At 42.4% G+C, this 21,126-nt stretch overlaps 1 protein-coding gene across 5 annotated transcripts in view; it reads right to left on the bottom strand.

Annotated features, from left to right (window-relative positions):
* CNOT7 (CCR4-NOT transcription complex subunit 7) overlaps positions 1-21,126 on the bottom strand; it is a 129,346-nt gene that overhangs the window by 37,061 nt on the left and 71,159 nt on the right. For all 5 annotated transcript variants that reach the window (XM_033944346.1, XM_033944355.1, XM_033944319.1 and 2 more), the window contains exon 5: positions 11,361-11,505. In XM_033944346.1, coding sequence (XP_033800237.1) covers positions 11,361-11,505 — 145 coding nt within the window. The remainder of the gene's footprint in view (positions 1-11,360; positions 11,506-21,126) is intronic.

Below are 21,126 nucleotides of genomic sequence, written 5' to 3'. Positions count from 1 at the left end.
ATGAAGAACACCGTTGCTGCTATCAATCCCAACGCAACTTCAAATTGTCTCCTATGGATATATACAGCATATAATCTTGCGTATCCTTTAACCCGACTTCCTATTTGCTTGAGAGGGAAGTACACTTGGTAACTTGCACCACCAGGGAACCACCTTAGGCGAGATAAAAGCTATTGGGACTCAGCGTTCATGGGATACAGTTTTGTCAAAGGCCTTTGCTACCCAGAAAGGACCTTTTGGGGTATCCAAATGGCCCGCTAGCATCCTGGTGATGACCGGGTGTGAGAGAAAGCACCTAGTCTGAGATTTTGTGCGTCTCATCAATGAGCACAGCTACAAAGACTGTGTCTGCTCTGTCTTCAATTCTGAAAGAGACTTAGTGATTACCTCTAATAGTGCTGAGGGCTTAATAAGCCTGTACATTGTTGAGTCCTCTTCCAGATCCATGGCCACTATTTGGATTGACTCCGGTATCTCCAAGCATGAGGCCGTATCACCTACTAATGAGGACCCCGACTGGGAGAGTAGCAGCATAGAAACCAAATTCTTTCTCTCCCAGTCTTCATCAGACTAGACCCCTGACACTGGATCATGGCTTTGATGCAGGGCACAGATGCTCTCAGTAGGAGAAAAAACCCAGGCGCTACAGATGCCAAGACCCCTGAGGAGTTAACGTTGCCACTGCAATTCAAGTACACTGCATACATCATGTAGATAAATTCCAGAGCAAAACCCTGCCCATGACACCCCGAGAGGTCCTGCGGTTGTTATTGTGTCTTCTCCTGGAGTTTCCTTCCTGGTAATGGTGTGGCCGCACTGCTGGTGTTTTATAGCTCTGACCAGGATTTCTGACCTGGAACTTGGACCATCTGTGATCCCAAAGCACATACACATGCTGCACTGCATGTGGAATACGGATGGTCCTTGGCCATCCTTCCATTGCAAATATGGCATGAATCTAGAGTATCCTGGTATAAGGAGTTCATCTAACCTGATTCTGAGAAAAATTGAGGTGTTCTGAGGAAGACAGAGACTTTTATTCAAAAATCGGGAAATCCAAGATGGCTGCCACAGCAGTGATTTTGGTGCTAAAAATGGCCTGTGGAAGCTACTCTGGGGGTAAAAAAACAATGATTTTATGGGTAGCAAACCCTGGCTCTTGCCCCAGAAAACTACTTTTGGAAACACCCGCCACCCCACCCCCACCTCAATTTTGTAGTACTCACTGTGCCATGCTTTATGCTGAAAGCTACATAGGCTGACACTACAGTCAACTGAAGGGGAGAACCTCTGCCTCAGGCAAGCCTGGAAATTGGACTTCTTGCTTATTTGGACTGCCTCTCAGTCCTTCTGGCAGGACTGAGACCTCAACCCCTCACCAAAATTCTCATACAAACTGTGGGGGGGGGAGGGGGAGGAAACACAATCAGTTCCAATCATGGGCTACTCATTGAGTAACTTGGGTATAAAGCTGTTCAGCTATGCTGATAATATTATAATTGTCATCCCTTGTAGTACAGCTTTATCCAAAAGTATTCAACTGATCGAGTTCATGCTGAATCTGATGGATTCTTGAATTTAAATTTAAATTGAATCAAGACAAAGCTAAATTTTTCCTTGTCTCTCCACAAAAGATCTCCTATGAACCAACAATTAAGATTACCGTATTTTCACGCATACAGCGCACGGGAACAACGCATTTATGTAAAAAAATTCTATATAGCACGCACACGTGTATACCGCGCATGCTGCTAAAATCTCCTCCCGCCACCCCCGCTTACTCCCTCTTCTGGCCCTGCGAACCGGCATTCTCCCCCCCCCCGCACGCGTCACGCCCCTCCCCCCCACGATCCTATATCCCCCCCAGCACCGCAAAGACATCGCTTACCCCAATTGGGCACCGGCACCAGCACCAATGCACAGGACGTGCCAGTGCCCGAAGATCCTCCCTCGCCTGGGCTGGGCTGGGCTGTGCGAGGGAGATCCTCCTTCTTCCCTGTGCTGGGCTTTGAGCATTTGCGCATGCTCAAAGCCTTCTGGTCTCGCTCTCTCCGAGATTCTGAATCGGGGGAGGGGGGGGTGACGCGAGCGGGGGGGAGGATGCCAGATCGCAATGAAAAAAAAAAATTGTATAACGCGCTCACACATATGACGCGCATGGTTATGCTCGGTTTGTAAAATCGTGTATAATGCGCGCATTATATGCGTGAAAATACGGTAGTTCACAATAAGTCCACAATTCACAATAAGTCCAACAATAAGTTCACAGTTCACATAAGTCCAATAATTAAAATATTGGGAATTGTATTCGACCAGTGTCTGACTATGAAGAACCAGATCGATGCCGAGATCCAAAAGGGTTATTACACGCTATGGAAATTGCGCACCATTAGATCCTATTTTGAAGCTGCTGCTTTCAAAATTCTAGTTCAGTCTCTACTTCTGAGTCTTTTGGACTATTGTAATATTGTTTTCTTGACTAGTACTAAGAAAAATTTGGTAAGATTGACTTTGGTTCAAAATACGGCAGTAAGACTGATTTATGATCTGGAGAAATACGATCATGTGACACCTTATTACCACGAGTTGCACTGGCTTCCTGTTGAGGCCCAGGTGATCTTCAAGTTGGGATGCCTATGTTATAAAGCTGTCTTTGGTTTAGCTCCATTGTATTTAGTCAATAGGTTCCTCATAGTGTCGAATAAGAATAGTAGAAAAACACATGCCCTTTTTACTTTTCTGTCAGTTAAAGGATGCAAAAGTAAAAAATACCACGAGCACACTCTCTCATATCAAGCAGCCACTATGATAAAGATTTTTGTTCATTGCTACTTATATCTTATTCTTATGAACATTTTAGAAAACTATTGAAAACCTTCCTCTTTTCAGAATTTCTGTCAAATTAGATCCTTTGTATTCTCCATAAAGTAATATTTTGTTAACCGCATTGAACTTATGGTTATGCAGTCTAGAAATCTGATGTTATGTTATATTACGGAACTGTTCAGCCTGCTATTAAGCCCACTGTGGACTGAACCTGGGGCGAGCCTTACTTCCAAAGGGACTGGTCCCCCAAGCTCTCTAACTAGTAGTGCAAGCCAGCCAAGTGAGTGCACTATAAAGCAGTCTGCCCCTTGGTTACAAGACTTCTGACCTAAAAGTCTTTGTTTTCCCGCAATCAGACATGTCCCAAGAAAAGCAGCCTCTGCAGCATCAAAAAGCCTCTTGACCAGATGATAAACCCCCACCCCCCCCAAAAAAAAAAAAAATAAAATAAAATAAAATTCATGAGCAGAGCAGACAGGTTCCTACCACCTCGCGTGAAGAGAGAATAACTGAGAAATACATGAAAGCCCAGGGAGAAGGGATGTGGAGCAAAAAAATGCAAATGAGGCTCTCTATACATACCCTGCAGGCAAAGGTACATAAACCCACTGGTTCAAGACTGACGCTTCTATTGAACTAGAAAGATGACTTTTTAACAGTGATCTTTTGGAGGAGCAAATTTGAAGGTTAAAAACAAGATACCAGTAGCTGGAGGCTCTGAGATTTGGCAGACATAGATCTCAGGTATAGGAGAGTTCAGGGAAAAGAAACAAAAGGGAACAAAGTACTATACTGATAGTATCCATTCCCATTTAACTAGATCCCCAGATTGCTAGTGCTACTTAATGAAATCTAGCAACTGGATATCCTGGGAAACAATTATAGAGATCAAATTACACAAGGAAATCACCACTGACATTCCTCATGCAAATTAACAAGCTGATTTCATTAGCATGACCTATATCAACAATAAAACTTCAGGACAGCAGCAACGAGCAGGGATTAGAATATAGAGTACGGTCTGTGTATTGAAAAACCCTGAAGAAAACAAACAGATGTAGGCATCCTCCTCATATACCTCAGAAACTGGGCCGGAGTAGAAGACAAGCTAAACAACTTCATTACTCACTGTACAGCAGCCTACCGCAATCTAACCAGAAAGTCGATCTCCAATCTTTAGAGGAGTGTCGTGAGGGCTGGTGTCACTGTGGCTTTTTGGCTGGCATTGCGAAGCGGGAATCTGAACCTTGGTTCTTCTGGAACCCCAAAAATATCTTGTCTGGAACCTTGAAAGGCTCTCTGAGAAGAGGCTCCTGTGGAATATTGAGAGTGCCAAGAGCTATAAAAGGACCACCAGCTCTGGTCTCTAGGTGCTCAGGGTCTGTTGTCTGGCAAAGATTTGGGCTAACGAACTTGTACACTAGCCATAAGATCATCTAGGTCCTTGCCAAAAAGCATTTGTCCTCTGAAAGGGATGCTCAGAGTTGCTTTAGAGGCTGAATCACCCGTCCATTGCCTGATCCTAAACATATGACGGGTGGCAATTGAAAAGGCTGAGACTTTCCCCAAGACTTTGATAATGTCATACTCCCGCTAGCACGAGCTGAGGCTGGGGATCACAGTCCATCAGGCTCTGGCTTCTTAGTCTAGAAAAGGGATAAGAACATAAGAACATAAGCAATGCCTCTGCTGGGTCAGACCTGAGGTCCATCATGCCCAGCAGTCCGCTCACGTGGCGGCCCCACAGGTCCAGGACCTGTGCAGTAATCCTCTATTTATACCCCTCTATCCCCTTTTCCAGCAGGAAATTGTCCAATCCTTTCTTAAACCCCTGTACTGTACTCTGCCCTATTACTCCCTCTGGAAGCGCATTCCAGGTGTCCACCACTCGTTGGGTAAAGAAGAACTTCCTAGCATTCGTTTTAAATCTGTCCCCTTTCAACTTTTCCAAGTGTCCTCTTGTTCTTTTATTTTTCGAAAGTTTGAAGAATCTGTCCTTCTCTACTCTCTCTATGCCCTTCATGATCTTATAAGTCTCTATCATATCCCCTCTAAGTCTCCTCTTCTCCAGGGAAAAGAGACCCAGTTTCTCCAATCTCTCAGCGTATGAGAGGTTTTCCATCCCTTTTATCAAGCGTGTCGCTCTCCTCTGAACCCTCTCGAGTAACGCCATATCCTTCCTAAGGTACGGAGACCAATATTGGACGCAGTATTCCAGATGCGGGCGCACCATCGCCCGATACAATGGCAGGATAACTTCTTTTGTCCTTGTTGTAATACCCTTCTTGATTATGCCTAGCATTCTATTTGCTTTCTTAGCGGCTGTTGCGCACTGTGCCGTCGGCTTCATTGTCATGTCCACCATTACCCCCAAGTCCCTTTCTTGGTTGCTCTCATTCAATAATATCCCTCCCATCGTATAGTTGTACCTCGGGTTTCTGTTTCCAACATGCAATACTTTACATTTCTCAACGTTGAACTTCATCTGCCATCTCGCCGCCCATTCCCCCAATTTGTTCAAGTCCCTTTGCAATTCTTCGCATTCCTCTTTAGTCCCAGCTCCACTAAATAGTTTTGTATCGTCCGCAAATTTTATTATCTCACACTTCGTGCCTGTTTCTAGATCATTTATGAATATATTAAATAGCAGCGGCCCGAGCACTGAGCCCTGCGGAACACCACCAGTCCGAGTAGTGGCCCTTCACCCCTACCCTCTGTTTCCTACCCGCCAATCAGTTTCTGATCCATCTATGTACGTCTCCGTCCACTCCATGGTTCTTCAGTTTCCGGAGTAGACGTTCGTGAGGCACCTTGTCAAAGGCTTTTTGGAAATCAAGGTATATGATGTCTATGGGGTCTCCTCTGTCCATCCGTTTGTTAATTCCTTCGAAGAAGTGCAATAAGTTCGTTAGGCACGATCTCCCCCTGCAGAAACCATGTTGGGTTGTTTTCAAAAGTTCGTTTCTTTCCAGATGTTCATCGATGTGTTCTTTAATCAGTGCTTCCGTCAGTTTCCCCGGAACCGAAGTCAAACTCACTGGTCTGTAGTTTCCCGGGTCACCTCTTGATCCCTTTTTAAAGATGGGCGTGACATTGGCTATCTTCCAATCCTCCGGGATCATGCCTGTTTTCAAGGATAGGTTGCAAATTTGCTGCAGTAGTTCCGCTATCTCCTCCTTTAATTCCTTCAGAACCCTGGGATGGATTCCGTCCGGACCCGGGGATTTGTCAGTTTTAAGTTTTTCTATCTGCCTGTGTACATCATCAAGGCTCACTTCCATGGATGTTAATTTTTCTGCTTGATTTCCATTGAATATTTGTTCAGGTTCCGGTATGTTGGTTGTGTCTTCGTTTGTAAATACAGACGAGAAGAACATGTTGAGTCTTTCTGCGACTTCTTTCTCCTCCTTCACCGCTCCCTTCCTGTCTCCTTCGTCCAGCGGTCCTACCTCCTCCCTAGCTGGCTGTTTCCCTTTAACATATCTGAAGAACGGTTTGAAATTTCGTGCCTCCCTGGCTAGCCTCTCTTCATACTCTCTTTTGGCTTTTCGAACCACACGGTGACATTCTTTTTGATACTTCCTGTGCTCCTTCTGGTTCCCTTCAGTTTTGTCCTTTTTCCATTCCCTGAATGAATTTTTCTTATTGCCTATCGCTTCCTTCACTATTTTAGTCATCCATACTGGGTCTTTTGTTCGACCCTTTTTGCACCCTTTTATTCTAGACCAGGCGTCTCAAAGTCCTTCCTTGAGGGCCACAATCCAGTTGGGGTTTCAAGATTTCCCCAATGAATATGCATTGAAAGCAGTGCACGCACATAGATTTCATACATATTCATTGGGGAAATCCTGAAAACCCCACTGGATTGCGGCCCTCAAGGAAGGACTTTGAGACGCCTGGTCTAGAATAAAAGGCGCATGCCACGAAGGAAGCCATGGCTGATGCCTTAACCCCTAAGGCCAAAGTCTTAAACTGCCTCTGGAGGACCATATCTACACTGCTGATCTTTTAAAACCATCCCTCCCTCGTTGGGTAGGGAAGTGCATTTGGTCACCTGGGTTACCAGACAATCTACTACTACTATTTATTATTTCTATAGCACTGAAAGGTGTACACAGCGCTGCACATTTTAACATAGACAGTCCCTGCTCAGAAGAGCTTACAATCTAATTTAGACAGGACATTTCAGGGTTGGGGAGATTATAGTAGAGGAAATGATGCAGTGGGTATAGGGTATATCAAACATTTGCTGGAATTCTTAATCCATGGGATTCAGTTTAGCCATGGTTTTAGTCACATTTAAGAGCAGTGGGCTGAGAATCAGGAAAGTCTGGTTCAAATTCCACTGGCACTCCTTGTGATCTTGGACAAGTCACTTAACACTCCATCACCTCAGGTATCTGAATGTAACTCATCTTGAGCTACTGAGCAAAGCATGAGCTAAATCCCTTTCCTTAAAGAAACTGCCTTTGAAATTGAGTGGCTGGGTTTGAAGATAGGCAGGATATAAGAATTTTGGAACTTATATTGAATGATTTAAATGGGCAAGAGTGGATCCTACCCATTTTAATTGTGCTCACCAGGTAGACTGTCAATATTCAATGGCACTTAATCAAGCGATGCTGCTGAATATTAACACTAGCTAGCCATACCAAAATTAGACAGGAAAAGGGTGGTAAAGGGGCAGAGTGGAGGAGGAGATGGGAGTCATCCTAACTTTGGTCGTTTAGCTGTACAGGTGCTGGCACTGAATATTGGCCAGAACCCACATATCTTTCAGGTTGCCAGCTAACATTCCAATTTCCTCATACTCTCCCTTAGATTCAGTGCCCCTCCAACCATCTCAATTGTTTGCTAATGCCTTCTTATGCTAAGATGTATTTCAGTTGATAATCGCCTTCTAGAATTTTTTGGACATCGTAGTATGATTTAAAGCTTGTTTGTACTTCTGAACTGATCAAATTTGTGCTCTATCCCTATTATAACAGGGATGATTAATGATGTATTGATATGTGTGTTATATGTGACAATCGGAGGGAAACAAGATTCTATGTATGTCATTTGGAAACCGCATAGTTGTATGTGGTATATAAATTTTTAAATAAATAATAAATAATAATCTTCCATGGATCTTATTCTTCTGGAAACTCTCCTCCTTTTAATCTTTTCCCCCATCAAGACTCCTAAGCACTCCTAGGACTTACCTAGGAGTTATTTGTGGTATTTAGCAACAGGAGGCAAGCATAGTCCCTGTCTGTTCCTGTCTCATCTGGATCCAGGTGCAAAATTACATCTATTGAGACTACTACCAGGGTTAAACAGGTGTCATTTTACACCCAAAGCCAAACAGGGTGGGACTGGAAGGGGTTCGATTCTGCTCCATCTCATCAGACCACCATGGATGGTCCCCGGATTAAGTTCTAGGGGGTGCCTAAAGGTCTTAAGGTGGAGAGTGGAGGGTTGGAGGCCTGGAACCGGAAGAAAGAGGGGGAGGTTGAAGAAGACTGGATCCATGGTGGGAGGTGGATGGTAGAGTTTCAGCCACAGACAATTCTCTTTATGCACCTTCTAATTAAATATTGGTTGGGATCACAGAATTACCTTTAAAATAGCCCTACTGACTTTCAAAGTTCAAATTTCTAAAGCCCCCCTATTTTTAGGAAAAATACTCATTCCAAACACCCCTTCAAGATCACTTAAATCAGAGGACAAAAATCTTCTTTCAGTGCCATCTGTGAGGGTCGTCATTATCAGTCGGAACACAATTTTCTTAGTTATGGCACCACAAATCTGGAACATATTAGAGGGATACATTTTTTTTAAGATAACTTCAAGATTGTATTTGAAAATATGGGGACCATACTTGAAACAACTGCATCTTAGGGGAAGAAGTGCTATCCTTAATGAGCTTTGATAACTGGGTTTGTAATCTTTCTGGTAGAATCCTTGATTATTGTGTGATTTCTTTGGGGTGGGGTGTAGTGGGGTGGGGGTTGGTATCGGCTTGACTTTGCAAAACTTGATGACCTTGTTGTGTTGTGTATTGTATTCAGTTTTTTGTGATTTGTCATCAATACAAATTGTTTGAACATCAAAAATTTAAATAACTTCAAAGGTAAACTAAAAAGCTTTGTTTAAAGATGCATTTGTATCTTAGGAAAGCATCTGAGGCTCTTCCTTATATGTACATCCTTACCCTATGTTAAAACATTCTCCACTTTCCTATAACAATTGATAGTGAAGAACCGGTGGACATAATATACTTGGACTCCAGAAAGCATTCGACAAGGTTCCACATGAAAGACTTCTCAGGAAACTACAAAGCCATGGAATAGAGGGAGATATACTAAGATGGATAGGCAAATGGCTGGAGAACAGAAAGCAGAGAGTGGGCATAAATGGGAAGTTCTCAGATTGGGAGAAAGTAACTAGCGGTGTGCCCCAGGGCTCGGTACTTGGGCCCATCTTATTTAATATTTTCATCAATGACCTAGAAGAAGGAACATCCAGTGAGATCATCAAGTTTGCAGATGACACAAAGCTATGCCTGGCAATCAGATCGCAGAAGGATAGCGAGGAACTCCAGAGTGACTTGTGTCAGTTAGAGAAATGGGCGGAGAAATGGCAGATGAAGTTTAATGTAGAAAAGTGCAAAGTAATGCATTTAGGCAGAAAGAACAAGGAACATGAGTATAGAATGTCAGGTGCAACTCTGGATAAGAGCGAACAGGAAAAGGACCTGGGTGTACTGATAGATAGGACCCTGAAGCTGTTGGCACAATACGTGGCAGCGGCAAAGAAAGCAAATAGAATGTTAGGCATGATAAAGAAAGGAATCACGAGTAGATCGGAGAAAGTTATAATGCCACTTTATAGGGCACTGGTCAGACCACACTTGGAATACTGTGTCCAACATTGGTTTCCCAACCTAAAGAAGGATATAAAACTGATGGAGAGGGTGCAGAGACGAGCAACGAAGCTAATAAAAGGTATGGAGAATTTGGAATACGAGGAACGACTTAAGAGACTGGGATTGTTCTCCCTTGAGAAAAGGAGACTGCAAGGGGATATGATCGAGACTTTCAAAATACTGAAAGGAATCAACAAAATAGAGCAGGAAAAAAAATTATTTACAATGTCCAATGTGACACGGACAAGAGGACATGGACTGAAGCTAAGGGGGGGACAAGTGCAGGACAAATATCAGGAAGTTCTGTTTCACGCAACGAGTGGTGGACACCTGTAATGCTCTCCCAGAGGAGGTTATTGCAGAATCCACCGTTCTAGGATTTAAAAGCAAACTAGATGCTCATCTCCTTACGAGAGGCATAGAGGGATATGGGTGACTAAAATTACGCCAGGTGTACACCTGGCTGGGCCTCCACATGTGTGGATCGCCGAACTTGATGTACCGAAGGTCTGATCCGGAGATGGAAGTTCTTATGTCCTTGCTCCTCTTATTCACTGTTATGTCTATGTAACTGTATATTATTTTAAGTTGTCTATTTTCCTATTAATTTTAAAATGTACATCGATTTGAAACTCTGTAAAAGTGATCCAATCAAATTTTAAATAAACTTGAAACTTGATCACATAAATGCTGGTGGCCAGCAAGTCTGGTCAGACCTGGATGTTCAATGCTGGTACCCAGGCATGGCCTGGCATTGAATATCTGGGCATAATTTAGCTGGCAACACTACAAATATATTATTAAAGTAAATAACATTTGATAATGAAAGTATCATTTTCATTTACATAACATGTGAGCATAGGGTTAGTGCTTATAAAAAAACCCTCCAATGAGTGCTGCTGGCTGGCTATTGACCACAACATAAATAAAGATATTTCAGGACATAGATAGTAATTAACAGACCTAGTCGGAAGATATATGTCATTTTGAAGCAGTTTCATGAGATTTATCATGGAATTTTTTAACAATTTCATGTAATTTGTGACAGAATGACAGGGAAAATAGAGAAAGCTGTTGCTGTGCATAACATTTTTAGACCATTTTTACTTCCATTCATGTTCTTTTTAAGATGATGCAAGGAGTATATGCAGCCTACATCTGACTAGTAGACATCACTGTTGTATGCTAGCAAAGCACAATCAATGCTTTGAATACTCAGAAGATGATGCGAAAAGTGTAACAGCATATTCAAAGTATTGACTGCACTTCCTGAGAGGGAGTCTCAAGCAAGCAGCACAGAGCAGTGATGTCTACTGGCCAGATGCAGGATGCATTTTTATGATGGTCCAATTAAAGGTAGGTATATAGTCTTCAGAGAATCAAGATACATCACAGTGCTTCAATTTTTGTGGCTGTATTTAGCAATGTCCTGATTATGCTACTGTATTGTATGGTATTGTATTGTAGTAAATTGTATTGTATTGTATTGCCAAACGGACTGTCCAATGTAACCATACTGTGAATGTTATCTTGTAACCCGTTATGAACTCCCGGGAGGACGGAATAGAAATAGAATTAAATAAGTAAATAAATAAAATTTGTTTTCATATATAAAACCTTCTACCTTGAGATTTTTGCAGCTCTTCATAAGATACTTCACATCATAAATTATGGGGAAAAATAGTCGTAGAATTTCAAAGAAGTCCAATTCTTCCTCAGGCAAATTAGAGTTTGTTAGGATTTTGATTAGGTAGCCAAAGTCATAACCACTACAAAAGAGGGTGAAATAAAAACACAAAAATTAAAGTCAGATATCCTAACGAACATGCTATAAAACAAAACCAGCAATGATGGCGAGAGAAGCTGAACTTTAATTGTGCAGACTTGTGATTTAAGATGGCAAAAGCTCAGAGTGCCAGGTATATGAGTCTCACTAGCAGCTGGTTAAATCAGATGCAGTGACTACAGCCCAGAGCGTCAGTACTGACTAACTATGGGCTTTGGGGTAATTCTGTAACTCAGGTGCTATCATTTACATGCCTATTACACAAGTATGTGTGCACATATGCATGTAACTGTCAAAAATTCACCCAAATGCTATTTCTGTAAATACACTTTGAAACAATGTGAATTTACAAAAGGAGTGAACACAGGGGTACAGTGCACATTTAACTAATACTATAAGTTATGTGGGATGTGCAGCATTTAGGTATTAATACATAGACCAGTTCTATGACCATGATAACTACTACTATTTATTTCTAAGGTGCTACTAGAGGATTGCAGTGCTGTACAGTAAACACACAAGAGACAGTCCCTGCTCAAAAGAGTTTATAATCTAATTATGACAGACATAGAGAACAGGTGAATTTATACCTGATACTTAGGTGGGAATTACAAGGGACTTAAGAGGTGGAGAGGGTAGGGTAGTAAGAGGGAATGACAACAGATATGGGTGCTTTACAAGTTAGCAGGGTAGGTCTTAAATGCAGCTTTAAAAAAGTGAGCTTTCAGCCTGGACTTGAAGACTACCAGACATGGGGCTCGATGCACTGAGTCAGGCAGGCTGTTCTAAGCATAAGGCGCAGCAAAGTAGAAGGAACGGAGTTGGGAGTAGAGGAGAAGGGTACCAACAAGAGAGACTCACCCAATGAACGGAGTTGCCAGAGCAGAGTACAATACAATACAATTTTTATTTGTATACCACCAATACCTCTTCAAGTACAGGGAGAGACAATACAGGAGAGATACTGGCGAGCTGCAGAGTGAATATACTTATAGGTCAATAAGAGGAGTTTGAACTGTATGTGGAAATGAAGAGGGAGCCAGTGAAGTGATTTGAGGAGAGGGGTAACATGAGCATAACAACACTAGTGGAATACGAGGCATGCAATAGAATTCTGAACAGATTGAAGGGGAGAGGCATGGCTTAGTGGAAGACCCATAAGAAGCAAGTTGCAGTAGTCCGGGCAAAAGGTGACAAGGGCATGGATGAGGGCCTTGGCAGCGTGCTCAGAAATTAGCAATATTGTAGAGAAAGAAACAGACTGTTTTGGGGGTCTGTTGGTTATGCAAAGAGAAGGAAAGATACGTGTCAAAGATGACTCCGAGGTTGGGAGCCGACGAGACAGGAAGGATAAGAGCATTATCTGTCAAAATAGAGAATGGAAGGAGAGAGGCAGATTTAGGAGGAAAGATAAGGGGTTCAATCTTGGACATATTTAATTTTAGATGACGGTGAGACATTTAGGTAGCAATGCCAGGCAGGCAGGCTAATACTCGAGCCTGGATTTCTGTAGAAATTTCTGGCATTGAGAGGTAAATTTGTGAGTCATCAGCATGTTTGAAGGTGCAGTGGAGAGCGATAGATTGAGGATTTGGTAAATAGAGGGGATGACAGTAGAAGAGAGGGGTAGGAGAGATGGTGATAGGTAGACGGGTAGGGGATAGGATCAGAAGAACAAGTAGTGGGTTTGGAGGAAGAAAGAAAATGTGCAGTTTCATCCTCAGTAATTGGAGAAAAGGAAGAAAAGAAGGCAGGGGACAACGGAGGTTCAAGCAGGGCAGATGGGAAGAGGAAGAGACAAAGGTAATTCGATTGAGGACTCAAGGCTAATCTTGTGAACCTTGTCATGTAAGTATTCAGCCCTAGTTTGGGGAGAAAGGGAAGGAGTCAGAAATGAGTAGAGTTGAGTGTAGCAAAGAGATGGCGAGGGTTGGATCCAAGAGAATCAGTCGAGCAGGCAAAGTAGTCTTGGTTTTGCAAGTGAAAGGGCAGATTGAAAAGAGGTCAGCAGGAATTTGAAATGCATGAAGTCAGCATGAGAGCAGGATTTCAGCCAGTGACGTGCCGCAGATCGGGTACAGGTAAATTAAGTAGCGGATCTTAGAGGCCAGTCAGGGCTGAGATTTGGCCCGCTTTACAGAACATGGCATAGGAACGAAGGTATCCAGAACAGAAGAGAGAATAATATTGTAGGAAAGAATGCTTCATTGACAGATTTATATAGCATAGTGTGAGAGGCGGGGGGGGGGGGGGGGGGGGACAGGGACAGTGGCAGAGAGAGTGCAAGGGTCAATAGCCTGAAGATTCCTTAAAATATTGGTGAGGATCAGTTGTGTCAGGGGAGGAGAGTGATGAGTCGTGAAGTCATAAATGGTCAAACCTAAATTCTAGGCTTGTATTTAACCTGCTTGGTTAGTATTTTCTAAAGGAGCAGGCGCCCTGTTATAGAATTGCCCTCCACATATATGTTTAACCACTCCCTATGGTTTTCTGAGAGCGCTATATCTCAAACATTATCACAATGCATGAAGTGTGAACACTTCAAAGCAGAAATTTATCCTCTTCTGTATATTCTGATTTAAGATGTCAGAAAGTGCACATTGTCCCACAGCTGGAAAGCAGTTAATACATTTTAAAAACCACTACAAATATACTACTAAAGTACTGTATGGCTATCCATACAGGCCTCAACTCTCAAATTTGGAGGTATGCATGTGAACAAAATTTCTGTGGGAAAGGGATCCATACTCCCTAAGCAAGGCAAAATATATTTCCTGCTGTACAACCCTTGCTCATTTACATGACTGAGAAAGGATGTAGTACTGTAGACTCAAGTACCTAGTGAAATGTCCCCTTGCAATCTTCAAATGCAACCCAATGAGGTGGCAAAAGAAGTACTGGGAAATTATATTGCTTACTTAGGCCCACACATTTCTGCCAAATTCAGGCTCTATTTGTCTTACAGATCAAAAGAATGTTCAGAAATACAACACTGGCCAGCTCACACTAGACTTCAAGGACATATTATGTAACTGAAGTTTCATTTTTTTAGGTGGTTCCAGCGAAAAACAGACAGCCAATGTTTTAAAGCTTTGCCATATAATCCTTATCCAGAATAATGGCTGTTACTTTGTAAGGATTTTTAAAAATGGCCTTGAGGTTAGTCTAGCAGGCTGAGAACCATTCCTCTCATCGGCCTGATACATCAATTCTTTGTCATCCTCAGGGCTGCAGGCTCTTCTGGCAGATAACCTCAAACTCCCATGCTCTGCCCTTCTCCCTCAGTCCTATTGTGCTGAAAATTCCCACAACAGGTAACCTTCAAAAAAGGGAGGAAACAGAATTTAACTAGTGCAGGTCAGTACTGGTCTTGGTAAAACTGGCTCAGCTGGTACTTGATTTATCATTGGTGAAGTTTCTTAGCTAAGCAAGACATGAACTCTATTTAGGTTTGAGCTTACACTGCTCCCCCCCTTCCGCAACAGAGGAAGTCTCCACAACAGTTGCAGGTAAAAAAAAAATATATATCTTAATTAATAAAATCCTAGCGCGCGCATGCGCTGTTAAACGATTGTGATTCCTGGTAGCGTGAGGTGTGCTTTTGTGTCACTCCTCACGGCGCCTGCGCTAGCTGGAGGCGCGTGTTCCAGGGACTCCTCCCTCCCGCTGCTCTTCAAAGCGGCCTGCTGAGGTTCGCCAGCTGCTGTAGTGAACCTCGCAGGCCATTCTCCACCTTCCCGACATGGTGCTGAAGGAGTCGGGGTTGCCGCTACCGCCACACTCGGTCTTCCTGCAGCCCCGCCCACCGCCATGAAGGAGGAGATCTGGGTTGAGAGGTGAACGATGCAGCCCCAGCTCCAGTTCGAGGAATGGAGGGAGGGTAAGAATGGGAGGGGGGGTGGAAACGGAAGGGAGCCATGGGGCAGGCAGGCATTGAACAACAGGGGACCAGGGGTAGATGGAAAGGGGGCTGCTTGGAGGGGAGGGGGCAGACAGCAATCATCAGGGGGAACAGAAGGGAGAGGGAAAGGGGTGTGCTGGGGGGCAGAAAACAATCATGCTTTGCTCTGGGAGGGGGGGGAGACAGAAGAGTGCCACGGAGAGACAGGCAGGCATGGTGCAACAGAGAAATACAGGTAGGCAGGGGGGCCAGGGAGAGACACAGACAGAATGAATGACAGACAGACACCGTCCAAAGAGAGAGAGACAAAGAAAAAAACCCAGACAGACATATGCTCTAGCGCCCGTTAATGTAACGGGCTTAAAGACTAGTATATATATATTTTACAAATACATTTATATGCAAACACAAGACGGACTTATTGTGACCCAGAAAAGAAATATAAATGTGTATGCAACCAAAAACTCAAAATAGTAGAAAGCTTGGACAGACAGAAAGACAGGAATCTTAGACTGATTAGGTCAGAGTACATGCAGAGGATATTTTTATTAATGACATTTACTACTGCTGCTACTACTATTCATTATTTCTAGATTTCTACCAGGGAGAGTGTGGCTCAGTGGTTAAAGCTACAGCCTCAGCACCCTGAGCTTGTGAGTTCAAACCCACTCTGCCCCATGTGACCCTGGGCAAGTCACTTAATCCCCCCACTGCCCCACATACTTTAGACAGACTGTGAGCCTGCCAGGACAGACAGGGGAAAATGTTTGAGTATTTGAATAAATTCATGTAAACTATTCGGAGTTCCCCTAGGAAAATGGTATAGAAAATTGAATAAATAAATAAATGTATGCAGCGCTGTACAGTCACAAAGGGAGAGAGTCTCTGCTTGAGTGAGCTTACAATCTAAACAATTAAGACAGACAAACAGGATGCCAGGGTAGGGGTTATAGTTAGAGGGGATGGTTAAACTGCTGGCTAGGGTAGTAAGCAGAGGGCTGAGGGGAGTAGGGTTATAATTTGAAGGCTCTCTCAAAAAGATGGGTTTTCAGCCTCATTTTGAACAAGGGAAGGGATGTGGCAGATTATTCCAAGCATACAGGGAGGTATTATGAAATGAATAAAGTCTTTAATTGGAAGTGGAGAAGAAGGGTACAGATAAAAGCAATTTATTTGAGGAATGGAGTATAAGGAGAGACAAGACAGGAGCGATAGATACTAAGGGGCTTCAGAATGAACACACTTGTAGGTTAGTAATAGGAGTTTGTACTGTATGCAAAGGCATATAGGGAGCCAGTGAAGTGATTTGAGGAGAGGGGTGAGGTGAGTGTAGCGAGGTTGACAGAAGATAAGCTGTGCAGCAGAGTTTTACTACTAATACCAAAACTGGGCTTGCGTAGACACTTATATTCTGTCATGAAAAGGGTACTGAAGCAACTTGCATGATGCATTTTGGGGGATTTGGGTCTAGCTCATTCCTTTTTCAGCTGTAGCTCAAGGTGATATACATTGAACCAGTAGTATGATTATTTTGTGTTTCCAGAATGAACTGGTGAAACATGCATGAAACTGCAGTACACACCTGAACAGTGGTATAAATACACAGGGCATCCAAGAAAAGTGCTAGGGCATTAGACTTTTTAAAAGACCAGGGTGGGACCAAGGTTAAAATCAAATGAGCATAAGATGTCAGATTTTTTTTATATACTACTGCAGCATCACTAACATTGATGGATATGAAGATTATTTCAAACCCAGGTAATAAGAGGGAAAGGGCATTGATAGTGGCTTGCATAATAGTTCCAGCGGTAGCAAAGATTAATATAGCTTGGCTTAAAAATGGCCTACAGGTGGAGGTAAAGGAAGCCATTGCTTTGGCATGTCTTGGGCAAGCTCTGAACAGATGTGATTGACAGGAGAGCTTTTACTCATTTGTATCTATCAAAACTGGATGAATCTTTACCGAGATCAGATGCACCACTCTCATTTTTATATCATCATTTATTATGTTCTGGGAGAGACCTTGGGAAATTAGTTTCAATGTCATTTGTATTCATTTCACATAAGTACAAGGTGCTTGGCTTCATGAGGATCCAAATACATATGTTTCAGACAAAAATCAGAATATGGAAAATTCTAAGTGAAGTAAAAGTTTGCACACGAGGATAGATCTCTGGAGACCACAGCTGAATATTCCTTGAGTCAATATAAAACATATTTTTTGCAGCATGTGATAAAATGTTCCAGGGCAAATATTTCCAGATAATGAGCTATTGACATTTGACCAAAGTCAATTTGGTGTAATTTTCTATAGATCGCCTACAACTAGGTGCTTGCTGAACGCAAATTCTATAACAGACGTCGTGTTACAGAATACTAAATTTATGATCAAGCACTTACACTAACTCAATGGCTGGTGTAAAGGTTTGCACCCAACTGCAAGCAGGTTATAGGATACTAGCATTTATGCACCTAATTGTAGAATTAGGTGCATAAATGCTGTTATCCTATAACCTGTGCATATCCTTTGACCTACCCCCTCCCCTTGGAATTGCATGCTCTTGGATTTGAGCATGCGACCTATAGAATGCCAACTAAGGGCAGTTACATATATAAAAAGAGATTAGGTTCTTACCTTGATATCTTTTCCAATAGATAGGGATGGTATGCTTAACCATGGGTCTTCCATTCGCTCCCATGAGCCCATTGCAGGAATGTTTATAGCACTGTTTATAGCACCACTTCCTTCTCCATGCTCTCTGCTGCCCTCAGTCTGTTAGTTTCAAAGCCAACAACAGCCCTACAGAAGAGAATAGGAGGAGAACAGGGAGAACCTCCCCTCCTCAACAAGAACTTTATCTGCTCACATAAAAGAGCACAATGCATAGACATACATACAAATGCATAGACATATATGGACATACATATGCACAAATGCATAGACATACATACATATGCACACATGCATACAAATGCATAGACATACATACAAATTAATATACATGGACATATATATATGCACACATGCATACAAATGCATAGACATACATACAAATGCATAGACATACATGGACATATATATGCACACATGCATACAAATGCATAGACATACATGGACATATATATGCACACATGCATACAAATGCATAGACATACATGGACATATATATGCACACATGCATACAAATGCATAGACATACATGGACATATATATGCACATATGCATACAAATGCATAGACATACATACAAATTCATAGACATACATATACACACATACATATAAATGCAGTACATGGAGAGGAAGGGAACAAATGTAACAATCCTTACTAACAACAAGCCATAATAAACTGTAGAACTCAGGGGAAAACCACTATGGAACTATATACATGCAATATATAATGTCTTCAAATTAAAGATAGCTGGCAGAAAGTTCAGAGATGCAGCCTTCAGGCAGCAGACAGTCTAGGCAGGCACATCGATGACAACGGGCAGGGTGTTCAGCATACCATGATATCATCAAGGTAAGAACCTAATCTCTTTTTCCAGTTCTATAGGGATGGTATGCTGAACTGTGGGATGTACCTAAGCAGTCCCCAAAATTTTGGGTAGGAGAGACAAGCCTGCCTGCAAGAGTGAGGCTCCAAATGAGGAGTCCTACTGTGCCGCAACGTCCACTCGATAAAATTTGGTGAAAGTATGAAGAGATGACCAAAATACCGCTCAACAAATCTAATCTAGCAGAATGGTTCTAGATTCAGCCCATGAAGAGGCAACCTCTTGTGTCGAATGTGCTTGAAGAGCAAACAGAGGCTGCTTTCCACAGACAATGTAGGATGACAAAATAGTTGACCTACTCCATCTTGAATTAGTAACGTTTCTATTTTCAGATAAGTATCTGAATGTTTATTATCTTCAGATTCATAATTGAGTCTTTTGCTTTGCACTATGCTACACAGTAGACAGTGAGGAGGTTTTATTTACCCCCCACCCCCCCAAAAAAAAAAAATTCAACATTCCCCTTCTTCACCAAACTGATGGAAGGTCTGATCAACCATGCCCTTACAAACTACCTAGATAAATTCTCTATACTTCATGAGTACCAGTCAGGATTCCGCTCATTCCACAGCACCGAAACAGCCTTAGCCTCCATCATAGATCATATCACAAAACTATTCAGCTCTGGGAAACATGCACCGATACTCCAATTCGACCTTAGCAGCGCCTTCGACCTGGTTGACTACGACAACCTACTCAGCTGTCTAGACGCCATAAGTATCTCGGGCCACGTACTTAACTGATTTAAAGGCTTCCTAAAAAACGATAATACCAAGTTATCAGCGAGCAAACCTACTCCCAAGCTTGGACCAACCCCTCAAGGTTCCCCCTTATCCCCCACCCTTTTTAATCTATACATGGCCTCCTTAGGACAGGAACTATCCAAACTGAATCTCCAATCTCACATCTATGCATATGGCATCACAATCATCGTTCCCATCTCTTTACTGTCAATTGAAACCAGTCACTTTGTCTCATCTATCATCAACCAAGTAGAACAATGGTCAACAAACTCTAAACTAAAATTAAACCCGGAAAAGACCAAAATATTTATGGCTTCCCCATTTGTATCTACTATCAACTGTATCTACTCCTCAAATGTATCTACTGCCAACTGTATCTACTATCAACCTAAATAGAAGAAACTTCCCAATCAACTCAACCATCAAAATCCTAGGCGTTATCCTAGACCAGCAACTGACACTCGAAGCCCATACCAACATCCTAATCAAAAAGTTTCCACTTACTGTGGAAACTCCGCACGCTAAAACCATTCTTCGATTTCACCTCATTCAGTCTGTTTTTCCAATCTCTGGTCCTAAGCACACTTGGCTATTGCAATATAATCTACCTAGGATCTCACAAAAAAAAAAAAAAAACCATCAGGAAATTGAGACTTATCCAGAACACAGCGTTCAGACTAATCTTTTGCTTGAAAAAATCTGACCACATCACCCCATACTACAAGAAACTCCACTGGCTACCTATAGAGGCAAGAATAATTTTCAAATTCGGCTGTCTCTGCTTCAAGACTCTTTTCGGCACCGCATCCACCTCCCTCCTGAAACACCTCACCCTGCAGGACAAACTCCGCTTCTCACGCAGAACACTGCTGTTCGCATTCTCTTTTCCCAAAAGTTGCAAATTCAAAAGATTCCTCAACAGAACACTCTCCTTTCAAGCAGGGGTCTGGAACAACACCTTAAGTGACCTAATCCTGAACTCTCTAACATACCACTCTTTCAGAAAATCACTAAAAACCCTCCTATTCGACAAATTTACCTGATCCTCCAAATCTGCATGACCCCTACCTCATCTTACACACCTCTTCCTCCTACCCTATGCCACCTCATCACATAACTGTCTTTTTACCCCTCCCCAATTCTAATTGATGTTATCTCGCTGTCCTTACAGCACCTCTTGTTGTACACCGTCTTGAACTGAAAAGGTATGATGGGATATAAATAAAGCTATTATTATTATAAGATATAAGATTGTTGTTTGAAGTTTCAATAAGCAGTAGTGTTTGTTTTTCATATTTTTGTTTTTCTGCTATCTTGAGTGATAGATATTAAGATAATTTATAAATCTAAGATGAACTCAGAACTCACTATGGGTATTATGTGTGCAAATAAGTAGGATTAGAA

The sequence above is a fragment of the Geotrypetes seraphini genome, chromosome 1 (assembly GCF_902459505.1).
Source record: "Geotrypetes seraphini chromosome 1, aGeoSer1.1, whole genome shotgun sequence".
Classification (NCBI taxonomy): Eukaryota; Metazoa; Chordata; class Amphibia; order Gymnophiona; family Dermophiidae; genus Geotrypetes; species Geotrypetes seraphini.
The sequence above is the reverse complement of the archived record's forward strand: the minus strand, read 5'-3'. Positions and strand labels throughout refer to the sequence as shown.